At 40.8% G+C, this 20739-nt stretch overlaps 1 protein-coding gene across 1 annotated transcript in view; it reads left to right on the top strand.

The window, feature by feature from the left end:
- rngtt (RNA guanylyltransferase and 5'-phosphatase) overlaps positions 1–20507 on the top strand; it is a 78595-nt gene extending 58088 nt beyond the window's left edge. The window contains exons 13-16 of the mRNA XM_069161777.1: positions 4330–4430; positions 9158–9224; positions 18255–18378; positions 19907–20507. Of these exons, the coding sequence (XP_069017878.1) occupies positions 4330–4430; positions 9158–9224; positions 18255–18378; positions 19907–20073 (459 nt within the window). The 3' untranslated portion in view covers positions 20074–20507. The remainder of the gene's footprint in view (positions 1–4329; positions 4431–9157; positions 9225–18254; positions 18379–19906) is intronic.
- Positions 20508–20739: the final 232 nt, after the last annotated feature.

The raw sequence follows: 20739 nt of genomic DNA, 5'->3' as shown, positions 1-20739 counted from the left end.
TTCACCAACAAAAATAACTCTTTATTTACATTCAGCAAAGCTCTCTGCCCTCTCCTCTCATAATACAAATTAACCACATGCCAGCTGACCGCAAAAAAACGGAAAATCCAGGAGTTACAGGCTTTATGGGAAATGTGGTCTTATCATCACAACGTCCAGTTGTAAGAGATTATTTTTAGTTTTTGTGCATACAGTTGTTTTGAATTAAAATTATTTTAAAAGCATTTGAAGTATTTTTTTTTACAGAAAATGCAGCCAAGTTCTTCTCTGTTACGGTCGCACTGTCACTTGAGCCCCAGTTTTGAAAATTTAAAACAAAGATGAGCGCTAAAATATTTCCAGACATTACTTTCAGAATATTAAGGTAGAAGCTAAATTTATAAGTCTCTTTGAATTGTAATTTTGTACATTTCCCCCAATTTTTCTGCAGAAAAAAACCAAAAAAAACCCCACATAAAACGAACTAAGATCAGGAACACGGTAAACATCATCAGCAGGTTAGCAAACAGCACTGCTGTGCCTAAATAAGCAGTTGTCAGCGTGCTTGTAGACTTCTTGTTAATCCCAACACGTGCTGCATCTAATTTGATTTTTTTTTTTCTTTTGAAAAAATATGTGGTTGATCTCAGCAGCTGTATGCAAGTATTGTATTTCAAGCTCAGAATTTTTTTTTTTTTTTTTTTTTTTTGATGAATAATGATCTTAATGAGAAGTGTGTTAAATGATTACCATCTAATCTTTTATTCCATGCATACCGTGTATACGGTATACTGTGGTGCAAAAAGAGCAGTGTTTCTAAATATTAATATTCAGCTTTAATGTATTCAACAGTATTTTCTTCCCAATACCTTGGCACACCGTGAAAATGATAGGGCTCCGTTTTTTCCAGTGAAAATATGGATTGCTCTGGATCAAATAAACCCTCTATTCCTGGACTTTGAAAGGGTAACAAATCTCTGATCTGTAGCTGTTCAATAACTTGTCACATTGTCTGTTTGCTTGTTCTCTCCTGAGATTGTCAAATGTATTCACATTCACAAAATGGCTTTATTGGTCAAGCATGTTAATGCATAAAAGGAATTTTATGCATTTAGGAACCGTTTTTTTTGTTTCTCTCAATGAATTTACTCACTAACACAGTAGACGTACAGCAACATAAGAAGAGCAAAGCTTAACAAATTCAAGTCAAATAAAATTGTTCTATACATCATTAAAAATACACTTAATACATTTTATTAAATTCCTTCAAAGTCTGCATTGCATAGATGTTATAAGTCTGGACAAATGTGAATAGAAACTGCAGCTTGATTGGCAGTCAAAGGCGTACAGCCGTGAGTTCTAGTTTTGATATTTAATCTCTACTTTTTAAAAATTAAAGACACCATAGAGCCAAACATCTACTTATACACTGTGCAGCTCCCTAAATTTCTCCTACTAACTCGAAACGCCAGCCAATTTATATTCAATGAAACATCTATGTGAAAAGGACTTTGAGAGATGTGTTTCTGAACAGAAGATCTGTTTTGCATTTTAATAAAGAAGACTAATAGTAATGAAATTGCAAGTACAACAGGCAGCACTTTTTCATTTAGAGATGAATTTGAAGGTTGCCTGTTTATTCTATCTGCAGTCTGATTGGGCTTTCATGGGGTTGTTGCTATGGTTCTGCAGGCATGAATTAATTTAGAGGAAATATCACTGGTTTAAAAAAGGAAGCAAACACATTTTACATACAAAGTTGGGAACAAGCCTTAATACATCCTCCGGGCAGTGAATTGTCAGAGGGTCTGACTATTCAGTAACAATTACAGATGTACTTGTGTTATTTTAGCTCAGTTAAGCAACACAGTACATGCAAACCTTCTTTTCCTTATATATTTTAGCTCTTCGGGAGTCAGCGTCGTATTTCTTTGTCTCGTATCCGGCTCGTGTATGAAGTCATTTGGATCGTTAGATGCATTTGTAGATGTCATTAGAGCTGCATAAGTGGTCTAAGTCAATTTGAGGCCTGTGCAGCATAGCATTACTAACTGTACTGAAGATGTTCCTTTCCACACCCACGTTTTCAGAAGAAAAGATGTTCTCAGTCGAGGTCCTTCAAAAGAGACATCTTTTCCTGCCGTCTAACTAACTGCAGTGAATAGCCGTTGTGGAGTGTGTTAGTTTCAAAGGCACATGAAGGCCACCTCCCACACGGAGAGCTCCACGGCAGACAAAGCTGAAGGACACCCAGCATTCGTGGTCCCTTTACTTTACACCAAAAACTAAAGTCAATTCCACCTTCACTCTTCCAGTTTTTGAAGTTAGAATTCACCAAAATGATCTCATAATAATGCCCGTTAAGTTCTGGGCACAGCGACATGTTGTAATACATTGTGTAACATGCAGGAGCATTTGGTAATCCTTCAAGTGTTGACTTCACTTAAAAACATTATCAACTGTGGTATCTAACAATGCAGATAGGTTTTGGCTGTAGTGAGAAGCACTTCAATATTTCTATGGAAGTAAATGAAGCACCAACATATGATAAAAATACAAGAAAAAAGTAATTGTCCTGCATTCAAACTTTTGCTGTTATAAAAGTGTGGCAACAAAGTGTACTTAATGATCAAAAAGTGAATTAGTCTCTGTACCGAATGTTTCATTTTATTAAATACTATAAAACAAATCCTGTAATGTAACACATTATATTTGTTGTTGATGCATTATATGGAAGCAGCATTTTGCTGTTGTAGATGATTGAGGTTCAGATTTTATCCAATTTTTGTACTGTTAGGTTCCATGTGGTTTTTATATGCAGAATTACCCACTGAGATGCTGTATAATGGAGAAAAAAAAATCCTCAGCAGCAGCATCTCTGGCGAGAAAAAACATCCCTCTTTGTGTAAACAAACCGTGCAGACTAGTAAATAGGAAGTAGAAAGCGTCTCCAACCTGAAAAGAATGAGATGGAGAAGCAACCGATATCCCCGACCAGAGCTTGAACGAGGGTTGATGGTTGGCATACAGTGTGAACCAGCGAGCTGCGGACGCCTCCGTCATTTTAACTTTTCTTTCTAGCTTCAAGAATAGACTGGTCAAATGTCTGAACTCTTCTCCCCTTCTGTGTAGTAATTACTTGTCTGAATAGACACATAAAAGAGTTATAGGGATCAGGGAGGTGTGATTATTTGGAACAGGTATAAAAAAATAAAAAAAATTTAAAAGTGCTTTTGACATCAGACAGTCTGCTTCATTTCAAGTATCCCGAGCCCATTACTGCCTGCAGTGGCTCTGAACTTTGATACCAGACATAAAACTTGGGCTGCAGAATCACACAATGCAAGTATAATTTCTAGAGACACTGGTCTTGACCCTGAATGGATTTAATGTGTCAGGCCGTAAGATTTTCGCACTATTCAGAAAGCCAAACTCAGACACAAGGATTTGTGTTTGTGTAGGAGGAGGGTGTTTTTTTGTTTAGTTTTTTGTTTAGTTTTTCTTTTTATGCAGTTAGTGATGTTTCTTTCGGACCATGCTGATGTAAATTTCTTCTGGATGTGGGTGGAGCCAGGATGTCCGTATGTAATCATGTGCTGTGACAGTGGAGGTTCTCCTGAGGAATCCTGTCTCGTTTTCCGCATAGTTCCTCGGAGTAGACTTCTGTTACCGGGCAACCTGACAGTGACTGAATCTGGTCATCTGTTCCCGCCTCCACACGTGATGCCTTTACATTTCTCATGTTTCAGTGCACTTGATTCATTGCTTTCTAAATGTCAGGCACTCATAAATAATCAAAGCGACGAAAAAAGAGCATGAAGTCCAGTGTGTGTCATACGTATACAGTGAAACACAGCAGTGACGTGAAAAATGTGATTATGTTGAATCATTGTGCATCATTATATTTGCATATCTATTCTTGTGCTCCCACCATTACATTTCCCTCTATTAATCTTTTGTATTAATATTTAAGATACTTGCAAATTAGTTCCTCTTCATTTTGTCAGGAAATTATTTGCATTTCATAACGTTCTTGATTCCTAGAGACTGAATTTTAGCCAAAGATTAATTAGTTAGTAATAAGTTAAATAGTGCATTACAATAGAGCCTAATTTGTTGGAGGATTTTTTTTTTTTTTTGCTCAATAACTGACTATTGCTTAAAAATTCTGCTGTGCACACAAATTATTCAGCCATTTAGTTCTTCAGTGTTTTGTGTTGACAGAAATGAATAATTCCTCAAGCAACCTCAGTGTCACATTTATTCTATGAAATCTTATGTAATATAAATTTAACCCAACAAATCGTCTGTATTGTAATTGTCCGGGGGGGTTGTCTGGTGTCCCTGCAGAGATACAAACCCGGGAGGTGTGACGAAATCCTCAAGTGGAAGCCCCCTAACCTCAACTCTGTGGACTTTCGCCTCAAGATCACTAAAGTCGGGGGAGAAGGGTAAGTCACTGTTGCCAGGGAAACACTCTGCCTGACAAATCCAATAGCACCTATCATTTTGTGACACAAGCGAGTACTCGGAGAAAGCCACACACTCACACACACTCGTACATTATAGCCTCTGTGTTGGTATCAAAAGCATGCTTTGAATCAAAAACCCCATTGAATTCCTCTGACATTAATCTTTTCTTTCTATTTCATCCTATATTTTTTTTCTTGCGTTTCCTTTTCGCCTCGGGGTTCGATTTCTTTTACAGCAGTGCTGCTGCTACGGTGTACAAAAGTTCATTTCTCTCTCAGTCATTGCTTACGTACACTCTCGTCTGCAATACCGGACATTTTTCGTTTCCCATACGCGCTTTGTCCTTCTCCTTTCCTTTCATTTCATGTTCATTATCCCATGCAATATGAATTATTCAGATTTAATGAAGCTCATTCTGGTCCTCAACCTGGTAAACATTACAGCTCGGCAGAAAACCAGTTACATACTAGCAACGACAATCAACTCCTTGCCGTGATTTGCTTGTTGTCTTGAAGTCTGATGCAGGATATTTAGAAGTTAATTTCTGAAAAGAAACCCAATTTGTATTTGCTGTGAAAGAAAATCTGGCAGCTTTTCCTCTCGTGTCTTCAGCAGGAAACATCTAAGTACCTACTGGATCGATTGTCACAAGACGTTGTGCTGACAGTCATTGTTCCTCTGGCATGAATTCCAATGACTGTTGGTGATCCCCTGAGTTTTCCTCTTGTGGTACTGTGAGATTGACATTTGTGGGTTTTAGCGTCTTGTAAAAAAATATATTGGATGGACTGCAATTTAATGCAAATTATGTAAATAATTTGTATAAACACATCCAATACATGCAAAACTAATGACATTGCCAGCAGCCTCAGTCCTACCCTGTGTTTTATAGTATTTAGCAAACATTACAGCTGCTTAAACATCAGCGTGTTTGCATTGTACTTCCGAGCATGTTTGCGTGCTGACGTTAGCAGTTGATCATAGCACCAGTGGGCCTAAACTCAGACCCACAGAGCTGCTGGGTTGTTTGTTTATTCAGTCCGTGTACCATCATTTTAGTCTCTACTCTTTTTTTTTTTTTAGCACAAGTCTGAGTGTTGTCTGAGTCGCAGTCCGGTTTCTGGCCAGGCTGTCTATTCCTCTTGAGAGCCAGGTGACCTCTGCGACTGTCCTAGCTTTGTAGCCGTGAGCCTGCCACCATCCACCAACAACAGGCTGAGAGGAGGGCAGCAGGGCAGAGTCCCTCTTTCTACTCCAAAGCCACGCCAGCAGGCCGGCTAGTCCGCTTCTTGACTCCTCCCTGTGTGTGTGGGAGAGCACAGACGATTTATTGTTTCCATTCGAGAATGTTCTTATATTTCCCAAATATCTGTCTGAGAGGGAGAGGCAGAGACGGACAGACGTGTAAGGAGGTAACAACCGTTTATTCATCAGCCCACGCGATCAATCCTCGAGCACATCTTCGTGTACCACTGAGGCATGCAGCCTTGCAAGTTTTCTTACCTTCTCTGAAAAGCTAGCGCAGAGCCAGACGGTGATTATTGTGCGGTAGGAAGAGTGGAGAGGTGGGAAGGAACAAAATGGAAAAGATGAAGCAATTGGTAGCGACATTGCCAGCGCCCTTCCCAAGCGTGGAATCGAACCGTCTCAAGTATTGTATAGATCGCTTGAATTATGGTTAATTTGAGCCCGTGTTCTCTCTGAAGACGGGATGAGTAACGGTTACATCATCATTCAGCAGGTCTGGAGACTCGGAAAGGAAGAACGTTCCGGTCTGATTGACTCGGTTTGGCTCTTTGGGGGCCAGTAGCCGAGTTTTCTCGTTACTGCTCTTCTACTCAGAGGACTCCAGTGTCATTACAGCACCGCAATCCACATATTGTGTCTCGCATCCACAGTCAGACTTACCAATCAATTACCTGCCTCGAAAGCACATTTGAGTAAAATTATGAACAACGTGAAGTCAGAGCTGTTGGGTCTTTTTGTTCCTGTGCTTCGACTAAATTACTGAGAATTATTGTCCGCACACTAACGGATCATCCACTTTTACCTCCAGAATGAAGAAGATTCAAACCATCGTGGAGGCCCTGCGTGGTGTCGGAGAGTTTTATTCCAATAATGATCTTCTGCTGTTTCAATTATAAGATGCAAACACTGAGTTCAGTTTAGAAGCAGCAGAGAAGGATTTAAGAAAGATATTCACTGCAACTCGAAGGAAGTGAATCTGAGATGTTAAGAGAGCCGCTACTCGCTGCGTTTCATCCGTCGGAGCAAACATGACCTTTACAATATTTGTTCGTTACTATTTGTTAACAGTAACAATCATTTGCCTAATCTCACAATGGCCACTCTTAGTCACGATATTTAAAGGATAAAGCTGATGGTGTTCTTTATTTTTGCTGTTGTCAACAAACTGGTGATGCTGCATCAATCCATCTCCTAATACTTGCTTATTGTTATAACGACAATAATACAGCATGGAGCGCTCGCATACCACATTTAAAGACTAAGCTTGTTTGTCATGCCTGTTTGTAGATGGGTCTTTATGTAAATATACAAACAACACAAACATTGATATTATAAAATTAGCATAAAACCTAATAAATAGTTCAAAATCACTGAGGACTACATGTTGGATCATCAAAAGCCATTTCAACTTCCTGATCCCAGTCATGGCTGAGGATTTCCACACATTGATCCCTCGATCGGAAATAAGATTTATGAAAGCGCGCTACACAGTTCCTCATCGACACACCCTAAGGAACGACTTCCTGACACGTCCTATTGGTCCAAATGAAGGACAAATTTATATACTTTTATTATTATGGAAGACTAAGCAATTTCCTAAAACCGCTGGGTCCTGTAGTTTTTAAGTAACGCATCTCAAACGGCTTTTTTGAGGAATATTTTCCGATGGTGATTAATAATTTGGTCATTTTAATTTCGGTATGCTACACAATTGGGATCGACTCAGTGATGAGTGCGCGTTTTGTGTTAATCACTCACTAATCAGACACTAATTTAACTGAACCTTTAATTCCCCATTCAATCTTTGTTCCTGTTGTATCTACGGATTGTGAGCATTCAATTATAGAAAAACGTGGTGCTGCACGATCAGGGCGGTAAATCTAAAATATTCAAAATTTATAACATTGATAGTCATATACATATTATTGCAGATGTGGAGGTTGTATTATATACAAGACCTTGAAAATTACATGTTAGTCGCCGTATCGGATATAAATCAGGAAATATATTCATGACAAATACCAGAAATATATAATATTACTAGACCTCTCCTTTAACATTGACAGCTGTGTTATGGTGAGGCGAGAAGTTAGTACATGATACACTTGTGTCGTTTTTTTATTATCTTGCTCCAGTCCAAGCAGTCATGAAGGTGTTTTATATTTTTTTCACTTGACTCCGAGTGCCTCGAACATTTTTCATCTCCTACCTTATTTTCTTCTTTTTGTTTCATGATGTTTTGCTTCACAAATCATTTGAGAAATTGTTCAGCTGGCAGGTAATGTGGTTCTGATTGCCTGCTGTTCACATGACATTTAACAGCATCTTGATGGTTTTTCACAGATCTTGTTCTCTATGTTGAATAACTCGGAGTAAAATTGATGTTGCGGTGTAACTTAAGAGAGCAGGACTCGTGGTTACACATGAACCATGAGCCTCGAGCACTCAGGTTGTGAGTTGAACATCAACTTTGATGTCGTGAACGACAACAAAAGCCTCTGTTCTTCTGCGGCTCTCTGATGTACATACTCTCATCTGTTCCTGTGCCTCTGGGAAAGTCTCACTGACATCCTCCTGTGTCACAATTAGTGCAACTGTCTTGTTTGCGAGTCCAGCAGTTTCATGAAAGTTGTCCCAATATGCAGGTAAGACGTATTAGTGGCACCAATGGTCGGAAGGGACTTGGGTGTTGTAAGGCTTTGGTACTGGACAGTGTCCATCACTGCACGGCTATTTGGCTCTCGTAATGTCTACTGCTGCTTCCTTCCTGCTGCTGCCAGCTATCATTACACCGGAGGGGGTAGGAGCGGATGGGAAGATGGTCTCCAATTTCAGCTCCAATTGAAATCACTGAAGGAGCTGCATTAGACCACGTAGCTGCACTGTTGTTTAGCCGTCAGTTCAGCTCAGCGGCCCCCTTATTTCCGTTCTAAAAATGGCAAACTAATATGAAACCTCTGCTTGGGCGCTCCGTCCGCGGCACACAGAGCAGCAGACAAAGTGTCTGGAAATAACAACGGGCACATGGGGGGGGGTTGTTTTCAGTGGATGGGGGTGAAGGGAGCAGTGTGTGATTAAGACATCTGTTGGTGAACTCTGGGGCACATGTTTGTCAGATTGAAAGGCAAGAGACACAGAACTGCACATAACAACGCCTAATACGAGTGTTGAGAGATCGCAGTCAGCTCTCACGCAGCAATAGTGAAGTATAATGTCCATGACTTCGTGTTCAGTCGGCATTATATGTCTCAGAATTATTATTACCTTGTATCCTGAACTTGCCCATACTGTGGTTTTAGAAGTTTAGGAGCATCAAGCAGACAGAAAGACTCCGAGAGGTGTAATCTCACATCTCCGCTGGTTTCTTCGCGCCGTTGTTACCGCCGAGATCCTCTCCCGTTGAGACCCTGAGCCGAGTGTGTTGCGGGTGTTAACCGTGATCTTTTTGTCTTTGCAGGCTACTACCACAGACAGTCGGCTTGCTCTACGTCGGCAGCTATGACAGGCCCTTCGCGAAGATGAAGGTGAGAAAGGAAATGGGTTGTTTTGTTCAATTCGGTTCCTCTTTGCCGACAAGCGGAACCTCTTCCAGCATCCCTTTAGCGTGGCATAAGAGTTTTGCTATATTGAAGGAATGTAGGAAAGATCACACTGTCATGAATTAAAGGAGAACACCAACCATTTAGCAACATCGATTTTTTTTTTTTTTTTTTTTTCCTCCTCTGTTGTGACAGTAATTAGCACTGCGGATACTTTTTTGAGTAGTTTTTTTTTATATCAATTCTTCAGTGGTATCTGGGTTGTTTATTCACCTCAGCTCTTAATTTGAAATAGGCCTGTATTAAAAACTAGGGTTGCAATGGTATGCGTTTTTCACGATATTATAACCGTCTCAGAGAAAATCACTGTATGAGGGTGTCATGGTACATTGTATTTTACGTTTATAATTATTATTATTATTACAAGTTACTTTGTTCATTTGAAGTGTAAAAGTCTCCCTCTTATGAATACATAAAACACATGAAGGTAAAGCAGGATTTTACTGCTGTAGTTGTTTGAGGTTGGAGGTCTTTCGAAACTATTTTGCATCCAGCAACAACTCCTGCTTATTTTCATTATGGAATATTGAGCTGATTATTTTCTCCATTAATTGATTGAACGTTTGGAAATGTCATCACAAGTGCTCTCGACTGTTATCAGAAAATGGAACCGTTCATGGAGGTATGTGCCGGCGCAGCCAGAGCTGGAGTTGGGAGCGGGGATGTGGAAAGTTATTTCGATAGAGTATTTTATGATTGATCATTTAACCAATCACGTCTTTAGTTAGGCATTTAAAGTTATTAAAGAACAGGACACATGCTTTATTCTGCGCGGAGAGATTCTTGAAGATGTTTGATCTTTGCCTTATATTCCTACTTTTTTTCTTTTTTTTTCATGTAATCGCTGCACTTAACAGAGACTGAGTCCAAGGATTTCTCTTTTGAATATTGTCTGTGTGAATATACAGAGTTGCGCTGTGTGAGATGACATCATCAGACCTTTGACCTGCAGCAACACAGAATCAGTGAAGTGCACTCCATGATAACCAGCATCTCATCTCCATTAGAGTATAATGAAATTCACTCGTCTGAGGCAGAGAGCCGGTTCAGGAGCAACATGGTTTGTTCTACTTTGATGTCGATTTCTATAAAGCCATTGTGTAATATGGAAATGTCCCATTTCAGGGAAATGAGTTGTCGTATGTGTAGGCTTTCCAGCAGTCACACTCATGGATTAGAAACACGCTAAATGAATGTTTCTGTTCCCCTCCGGTGTTGTCACTGCTTCGCCAGTTTCCCATGTATCAGCTCTGGGCTCCGTAACTCAACACGGTGGATTCTCTGTTTGCCGCTCGGTCTCTGAACTTCTCTCAGAAATACAGAGCAAATGCTGCAGCCCTGGGGTCGTCCTCTGTCGGCTTCCATGTTGCTATTTCTGTTGTGGAACGTGTTTTGCAGTCAGTCCAAGTGCAAATATGCTAAAAATGGTAATTACATGCCAGCGCAGGGCATTATGACTTGTGGTTTTTGGCCAGAATCATGTTCCTGATAAGTCTGACACCTCTACACAGTTTGTGTTTATTATATGCAGTGCACCACCGTACAATAGTTTGGACATTCATCGCCTTGCTCGTGGGCATGCTAGTAATACCAATGTGCCAGATAGATGCAGTTTGAGGCACATCTAGTCTCCAGCTCATGGAGATGCTTTTGACTGCCGGTGCAGGAAATCAAACCAACTGTGTCTGCAATTAGAGCAATGTCGTAATGTCTTCATGGAAATCTATTTTATTGGCTGAATTTCTCCAATTTAGTTCCTGATTGTCGTAATTTCTTACACTGTTGGTACCTACGGGGAATAACGAGAATTAATTTTGGAAGGCAGCTTTTATGATGTTTTATCAGCTCGGCCGTTCGTGGAGAGCAAATATTGTGAACGAGCAGATTGCTGAAAACCTTTTTGTCTCGCTGTGCTTGCGTCTCTGAAATCCAAACAGACTCAGAGCATTCACTGAAAATGGTTTAATTATGAGAAGCATGTCTGGACCTTTTTATGACTCAATGTTATATAATTATAATCATGTAAGATTTTAGAAAGAAAGATATTTCAATAATCTGCTAAAATTGTGTTCTTTTGCCTGTTTACCAGGTTTCACTATGCTGCAACTAAAATCCAGTAAACTACAATTTTTTTCAATAGATAAAATCAGTAATATTCCTTTAAAGAAAACAGAAGTTTAGAACATTTAACTTTTTTATTATCACAATTATGAAGAAGTCTCTAGGAAGTCCAACAGAGTGTCAGACATGACAGGTTAAAGATCAGACAGTTTGTGGACAAACTTTCAGGTTAGTCTGAATTATTTGAAAGAAAAAAATGGAGAATGGCAAATTATTATTCAAACTGTCCGTTGTAAATGTGCCCTTGGACATTTTTCCTGAGCAGTGAGATCATTGAAGCTGCAGTAGGTGCATCACCTTCCACCTTCACCTCCAAATGCTGTGGTTCTAATTGGTCTACAGAGTTTTGTTAAACTGAATAGGGTACTTTAAGTTTAGAGTTAATACCATTAAATCCATAGTTCCTGAGAATTGAAGAGGGGTTTTCAGTCCTTCTGCGAGTCTGACGTCAACAAAAGGTTGAAGATTGGTGAAAGTTTGGTTGAAGTAATGGTTATTGTTTCTTCATTTAGGTGTCATTTTCACTGCTCTGTGTAATTGGCTCCCTGTGCAGAACTATATGTAACCTGTGTGCGTACAGCTCATTAATCATAAATAATTTGAATGGTGCCTGACAGATGTACCCACCAGAGACGGAGATAAGAGCAGCTCTGTCAAAGACTGGCGGCTTTGATGAAGCTGTGAGAGTCTGGCAGCGGGCACTTCACCTGCTGAGTGCTGAAAAGCCTCTGACTGTTGTTCCCGTCACTGATTTCCCCAATTTCTGAGTCCATATGCTTCACTAAGTGACTTAAGTGTAATGAGGGCAAATATATCTCTGTTTAATCTCTGCTATAACTTTATTGTTAAAGTATAATTAAAGTGTTTTGAAGATATTTTAAGTTTTCAAAGTTTTGTTGCCCATAGGTTTTTATCTATTATATAGGATGTAGGATTAAAAAGCATGAATACTGTCAGAGTAATTGAAAGTGCTGCCCACAGGAAACTAAATGAAACACAGTAAGTTGGACAGTTAAACACATCTCGGTGTTGTCGTTGGTGTCAGACTTCACAATGTGCTGTCCATCTGCTCTCCTCATTTCCCTCAGTTCCACATTATATTACCTTGTTGTTGTTTTTTTTTCCCCTCTTTGTTTTTGATACAGCAGCCAATCTGGGCACGCGGAATAATGATCAGTGTTATACATATTCACCAGGGACCCGAATCTGATGTCATGTAATTGGTTCATGAGGAGTCGCTGAGTTGTCGGAGTTCCATTTTGTTTACTCTCTGACAACAGGCCACATAGCTGCAATTGGCCCGAGTAATTAGACTGTGGATAATACAACAGATCCGAGGGAAATATGTTAACGTTACAATCCACTCGGGCTGCTGAGTCATCCGATTCAGCTCTATGTATTTCAGTCGCTGATATTAATGGACAGTCAGCTACTGTATTCCGTTTGAAAGCATATATTAAGGATTGGACATTTGTTTTGATGTCTATCAGTGATGTTATTCCCCCTGAGGGCGTGTTTTTGCTCTTCATACTTTTGCATCTTATGCCTTCTCCCCACTTAGATATTCTTCCATCTCGTTCCTCGTTATTAAAATGGACCCGGGTGCTGCTGCGTCGTAGACCTCCGGGCCGCTTCTAATTAAGTTTAGAATGAAACAAAAGCAGGGTCAGTCTGCGAGAGCATAGACGAGCTAACAAAACAGCTATTCAAGGAAATTGCACACGTTGAATGTTTATCCACCTGTGCTGCTATCTCTACAAACGTCCTGTCATATGGTGTAGCACAGCGCCCTGGTACAACAGTGCCCACGGGTGTCGGTATTTGATAAAGAAGCAGGTGGACTCTCGTTGTGAAAGGTCGGTTGTCATGAACCCCTGGAGTTTGTTTTGGGCCCAGTTTTTGTTTCCTGTATCATGTGGTGTTGACATAAAGTAACTTTCTATGGGGTAGACCACATGTTTACACCTCACTCCTGTTCGCTGTGCCTTTCAGTGAGGTTTAGGGTTGAATGCCTGTACTTCCAGCTAAAATAGGTAGTTTTCCCTCATGCAAAACACCTAGAGGATTTGTAGCGTTAGTTTGTGCGTGTGCAGTTGAGCATTCATGCACAGTAGACTACAAGGTGGGATCAAAAAGCTCCGACTGTTCCTGCTTTGCACGAATGGAGCTCAGCACAGTAATGCACATGGAACAGGGCAGAGCAACAACTTTCAGGAGTCCATATTTCAAAATTATGTCGCTTAATCGACATCATCACCTGAGTTACACACTTTTTTTGTGACTTCTGGTACGATTGTGATTTCATCATGAACTTGAGCAGCACATCAAGTTTTTTTTGTCAAATTCCGGGAACTCGGCAACGGAGAGTCGCGAAATGCTTCAGAAAGCCTACGGCAATGAAGTAAAAAGTGAAAGTCACGTTTCGGAGGGACAGGACGTCGCTGTCCAAGACCGAAGAAGGTGCATCACGTCAGCAGCATCCAGGGCTGATTTTTTTTTTGGGGTGGGGGAGGGCATTCATCGAGTTGTGTGCCGTCGCTTCGTCCCCCAGCGTCAGACTGTCAACACCAAGTTCTACTGTGACTTTCTGAGGCGTCCGAAGGAAAACATTCAGCGCAAACTACCTGAACCGTGGCGAGATGGCCATTGGCTTCTCAAACATGACAACGTGCCGAAAACACACAAGTTTATTATCCGGAACAACACAATCACAGCTCCCCACCGTACCTACTCGCTGGATTTTGGCTTCCTGCAACTTCTTTCAAAATTTCACGTGCGCTCTCTGTTCAAGTTTCAGGTCCTTTGTGAAATCATTAACGCACACGTAGCCGTTATCACAAAAATGTGTGTAACTCAGGTGCTTGGAATGCTTGTTTAAGAAGGTTATAGCTTCCCCCTCCTCCGTGCACATTACTGTGCTGCATGCTACAGGAACAGTCTTCACAAACCTTTTGATAATCGTTAACGCCGCCACGAAGCTGTTTCAGATAAACCCCAACCTCGGTGTTCTGTTGTTTCTTCCAGTTACTTTTCATGCTCAAATATCAAGTTATTGTCGAGCTGTGTGGTCAAATAGCGGCGAATAAGTGTGAAAAGAGTTCGTGCCGAGAGGTGCAGACGATTGCTGTAATGTCACAACTCAACGTCCGTGAGTAATTGTTCTGAAGCCGCACAAAATAAGCTTCATTACAGAAGACGTTCTGACAGGTCGCGGCAGGATGTCGGAGATTTTTCTTCACCGCTTCAAGTTTAAACAGCTCAGCAGTAACACGGTCATTTTCTCCTCGCATGTGATAAAAACGGTATCGTTGAGAAATTATTCAGAAAAACAGGATCAGACACCTGTTTTTACCTTCCACATACTGTAGGATCCTGTTGGCCTACTGCCACATTATATAAAAAATGTGAAACGATAACATCTCCAAACTAGAATTCATATTTTATTATGTGTTTAATATCTCATCTCATTTATCGGGCAAAATCCAAAGAATCATTGGAAACGGTGTTGAAGTTAAAATTTTTCAGTCACAATAAATCCTTGGTGGTCCATCTATTTAAGTCGAGCTCATCTCAGGAATAATTTATATTTTTTTTTATTATTGTGAGCCTGGCTCTTAAAACTAGAATTCTCAAACGTATTTTCTTTTAATCTGTCTAATTTCAGACTGCAACTTTTTATATTTCTTGTTCCTTTTATAAACAGTTCACATTTAAGAAGCTGGATTTTAATTAAAAATGACTCAAAACGATAAATCGATCATCTAACTAGTTGGGGATGAGTCTTCTGACAACCAATTATTCGGTTAATTGAGTTCTCGTTGCCGTTACAGTGTTTTGTGAAGAAAACCAAGAGTGTCAAAATGTGCGCTGTTGCTTTTCTTTCTTGTTGATGGTTTCTTTATAGTTACTGTATATCTGAACATCGCCGGAATGTACAGCAGAGATCTGCATCAGTGCAACACAAAGAGCGTGACTCCCACATAACTGGTGGCACATGTGAGCCGCCACAATGAGACAGATTTGGACGGATTAAGCACCAAGTGGTGATGAAAAATGGCATCCAACATGTCACCCCTCACCAGCAGGAAGAGATCCAGCCTGTAGCAGCGCGTCCCGCCTGCCTCTGCGCTGCCCTTCACAGTTTGCTGGCAGTTCGCTGCGTCGGGCTTCAGAGAAGATTAAAAGATTCTGTCGCTGCTTGGGATCATCTGCCGTTCTTCTCCAAATAAAGTCACGTTTGACTCGTCAGTCTCTGTCTTCGGAGTGCGGTAATAGAAAATATTTTTGGGACATGGATGACAGTGAATAATTACATGTGTTAATAAATTATGAGTCCTCAAGGTTATCTAAAATTGCATTTCTATAATGTCCCTCTTTGGCCGGCGTTCGTTCCCTCCCTTTCTGTCTTCCTTCCTCGCAACACTTTCGCGCTTCCTGTGTGAATTCGTGCCCCCGCTGGGAGCCCAGACGTCCCGACGCTCCGGGATCACACATGCTCTTACTTTGTATTTTAGTGTCCTGCCAAAACGCCGGTGCTCCCTTGTGATAGTCTGACCTTGGCTGCAGGTCAAGTGTTCACTCTGACCCCCGGAGCGCGACGTCTTTGTCATTTTTCTTTCAATACAACAAACGTCTGAATAAAACTCTCTCTCTCTGTGAGGTGAAGGTGAGAGGTCAGAGTTGAGGCCTTTATAAAGCCCCGTGTCGCTGTATTGATGTTTATTTTAAATGCCCACTGTCACACGCGACCATTTCAGCCGCACTCTCTCCTGCCTTCTTTGCTCCCAAGCAGCTCGAGGATTTGCATTTTCCAAGTCTCGAGAACCCTCTCAGTGAGACACAGTCCCTCGACGAATAAACAACAGATGCTCAAATGTCTTCTTTGACTCATTCTTGATCTTCAGTGTCGTGTGCCATTTTCATACACTTGAGCAGTGTTACAGCATGCTCAGTGTGTACAGCTGAGTTTTTTTTGTTATCAAAGCAAAGTATGATGTAATAAGTCAGTGATCCTGTGTAGCTCAGTAGGTGGAGCAGGAACTGTTGCACTGCTTTGTTGAGAGACGCATCACAGAGACTCACATTGTGTTTGTATGTGTGTGGTTTAGCCTGAATCCCACAGAGAAAAATCATTTTCATTTAGATTTAATTTAATAAATAATTATCTCTTGAAATCTTCTCCAACCGTCTGGACAATTCGCCTCCTTCATCCTTCATCCATTATAGTTTTGCATTAAGCCTCATCGACAGATTTCTTCGCTACAGCAGCATTGAAAGATACACGGTAAAAGCAATTAAAAAATGACAGAATAAAAATAGAGGTAGTACAAATATTTATTTTATTTTAAATGTAAAATTGCACAGTATATATAAATAAAATTTAATAAAATTAGATTAAATTAAATGACAGGGCAATGGTGTAAAGCTTAAATTAAAGCTTAAAGGTCATATTTGTAAACAAAAATACCTCCTCAACTGTATTTTGCGACAGTAACTCTTATCACACATTTATTTATTTCATGTGAACTTCTGCCTCTCAGACTCGACACTTTTTATAGTACCTATTTGAAATTGACGCTTTGTCCATGTAAATGTTAGCTGCACAAAATAATAACTCGAAGAATACTTTTTCTCCCGGGGCTTTCGCCAGAATCGAGCCGTCATCTTCTTCTGCTGTCTGTGATTTGTGTGACGGAGGTTTCATGTTTTGTCCACATCGTGGTAACCGAACCTTTTTCATCACAGTTTAAACAAACTCCACCCACTGATGAAGACCATGAGATAGGCAGTTGGAAAGGTCTGGAAAAAGAGAATAAATGAAGCAGGAGTTACAATTAAGATTACTGGATGAAGTTTATTGCATAAACCTTTAAAAGTTAGTTTTCAACAAAAACATTGTGATGAGCAAGTGTATAAATGAAAGCTACAATAACTAATATAAAAGCTATTAGACACCAACTTAAATAGTAACGATAACATCAGTCGACAGGAAATCTGATTTTGATGTCAAATATTTGTTGGTTCCAGCCTCTCAAATTAGAGAATTTGCTGAGTTTCTCTGTTTAATATCTTTGTAAGTTAAATATCTTTGATTTTTGGCCTCTTTGTGGAACAGAAATATTCTTTAATTTGAAGATGTCACGTGGTGCTTTGGTAACTTGTGATATTTAATCATATTCTTGAGTGATCAACAAAAGTAATTATTGCAAGTTTAATCAGCAGTGAATATATTTGTTAGTCGCAGCTTCGTGTATCAGAGCTTCCTCTCTGGTGCAGTGGAGCTTTAATGTGGTTTCTAAACCACATTTAATGGGTTCAGAAATGGTAACTCCTCACCTCCATTTGTCAGTTTTTTTTATTGCCGATTTAAGATATTGTTATTGATTTTTTTTCTCCTTCTGACCAATAGAGGGGACATTTTTAAACCAGTCAGTATCTGCTGGAATCAAACGCTGCCTGAATCAACATGATTCATCATGCTCAGCTGTAATCAGTGTAGGTTCATTTGCAATTCCAACTGGGTGTCAAAGGATCTGATAGTAAGTAGTAATATCCAAGATGATAATAATTTGCAGTATACGCGTTTAATGCTTGAATGAACTGTAGTTACACGTGCCGATCATCAAACACGGTTGCATTGATCAGTTCAGCAGCAGGATCGACGTCCTTCAGTCCCATTCGAAAAAAAAAAAAAAGGCAAAACTGCACTGACTGATAAAAACATGACTAGATTGATCATTTTAATGGGCGGTAATGGCAGCAGAATAAAATATAATCTTCCTTTCTTTCTCTCACGTTAAAAGTACAAACCGTCTTTCATCTCTGTCTGCGCAGGCCACCAAAGAGCTGAAACAATACGACAACAAGATCATCGAGTGCACCTTCGCCAGCAACACTTGGGTGTTCATGAGGCAGCGGGTGGACAAGAGCTTCCCCAACTCCTACGAAACAGCCATGGGTGAGACTTTGTGCTTCCCTCTCCAACAGTCGGTTATTAATATCTCGCTGTCTCCTCTCTCTGTGTCAAAATGCGAGTGAATATCTACCAGTGAGCCTGAGATTTAATGGGTTGTTTTATCTGTATCCCGCCTCAGTTTGATTTCCGCGTTATGACACTCCGTGGCTTCTATTTTTAACGAGCTAACGGCCCAAAGCGCGAGTGCATTTAGGACGTGTTCAAACCTGAGCGCTAAGCGAGGCGCACGGACCAAAAGTGTTGTATTAACCTTTTGATTGAGCATGGGTGTATTTTTGAGCGTGACACGAAACCAATCGGTGTTATCTTCCATCCCCTTTAAAAGCCAGGTGTCCCTGCGTGCGTAGCAAGGACAGTGTACACTTATCTTAATAATACGCAGTAAAATACTGCACCACTGACGTAACACCAGCTTTTTATTGGTCATTTGAGGAATTGTGCTCCGTTGCCTCAAGATAGCGCTGCGGCAACATTACACCTGATCACACCTGCTTTTAAGACCAACATGCCAATGATGCTCAGATAGGCACAAGTACATTTAAACAACCTGGGTGTTGGACGGTAAAATAACAAGCGCAGACTCTCCAGCATTGCGCTTGGCGACGGGTGAATGATGCAGCCCTTGAAGTGAATAACTTTGTTTCCATCATTGAGCTAACATATCTTTATATATTAAAACAGCTCCACGAGCCTCTTGGGGAAACGGGCGGATAAAAACACAGAAGAGAGGAGGATGGAGAGAGAATACAAAGATGATGGTTTCGCACAGTCATAAAAGCTTGTTTTTGTTGCACTTAATCTGAATGCTGACTTCACATTGTTACACAGGAATGAGCGTAAAAGTACAAAATTGAAGCAATAAAAGCCAGGAGCCGAAGCGAGAGAAAATACATTTAAAGAATGACCCGGATTGATTGAAGATAGAAAAGATAGTTCTGAATTATTGAGCTTCAGATCCTGAGGCGGGCTGTTGTGCAGCCACGGAGCTCAGATGGCAAAGCACCTTTTATCTAAAAATCTACACAGCTGGAGCTGCATTTCTCCCCGAGCTGATAACACGTTGTTCCATTTAGAAACGGTGATACTCATCAGTGTGTTGAGGGTATCAAGACGCGGTCACGAGTGTGCCGAAGGAGCTGTGAAGTAGGAGGAGCTTTTTTTTTTTCTTTTTTTTCCCCCCCATCAGCCATGGTCCCAGAAGCCCAACTCATTTTCTTTGAGGTGACTCAGTCGGAGCTCTTCTGAGATCAGATGACATAGTGTAGTTTTATAAGTTGTACTTCTACAGTTTGGATGGGCATCAAGTTCACTCTGTTGAATCATCAGAACACGACTACGAGGGTGGATCAAAAACTTCTGAAACTCTTCTCGTTGCACGCGAAACACACTGCAGCACCCAGATCTTTTGGATCGCCGCTCGTAAGCCGGTCTGGAAATCTCTTATCAGCGACTGTGTTGTAACTTCCTTCCACCTGTGCGTGTGTGCGTTTCTTTGTTTTTCTGTCCCCAGCTGTGTGTAAAAGCATCCAGGAGCCCGTCACTAAGGAAATCCTTTTGGAGTACGTGGACCGCTGCGCTCAGGGAGTCCAAGGCCAGAACCGGAAACACCCACCGGACCCAGACGCTGAGCTCATGCCCCCGCCCCCTCCAAAGAGACCCAACCGGGCCATCCCGTAGCCCCCGGCCGGACCCTCTGGACTGCTCCTCGGTCACAGTGTACATCCTCATCACCAGCCACACACACCCTTACAGAAAACAGACATTTCAAGGCTTTCTTACCCACAGCGGCACATTTGCTTTATCAGCCTGTACATGTAAGGACTTTAAAAAAAAAAAAAAGTGACTGCCTCGATGTCATTAAATTGTAGACTTCTTTGTAGCTTTAATTGCTTGTGTTCTTATTAAAATGAAAAAAAAAGATGTTTAGGTAATTTTTTTGTTTGTTTTCCTATTTATCTTTTTTAAACTCTGAGCTAACTGGTGTTTCTCAACCGGGACATTGTTATGGCTGCAAATACCACCTGACAGACCTTGTTTACATTTTGTCAACTCGTTCCTTAATTTCTTTTTGAAAATGGAGTAAACATCACCAAAGCTCAGTCTGCTGTCTGTATGCGTTTAAATGGGGGGGGGGGGGGGGGGGGGGGGTTGGATGTTTCTTTCATCAGAGATCTCATTTAGATTACCACAAAGCTGCGTGGATTTGAGGTTTTCCGTTCAATTAACAGAATAAGTTTCAACCCGTGACGCTCAATCGGGGGTTTCCGAACGGTTCCATTTCTAGAGCCGGCAAACAGATCGGGATGAGACGTCGGCGCTGCGCTGCATCCCATCTGTGTGGAG

The sequence above is a fragment of the Embiotoca jacksoni genome, unplaced genomic scaffold (genome assembly GCF_022577435.1).
Source record: "Embiotoca jacksoni isolate LCO1_2020_lvr unplaced genomic scaffold, fEmbJac1.0.p SCAF_29, whole genome shotgun sequence".
Taxonomy (NCBI): domain Eukaryota; kingdom Metazoa; phylum Chordata; class Actinopteri; family Embiotocidae; genus Embiotoca; species Embiotoca jacksoni.
The sequence above is the reverse complement of the archived record's forward strand: the minus strand, read 5'-3'. Positions and strand labels throughout refer to the sequence as shown.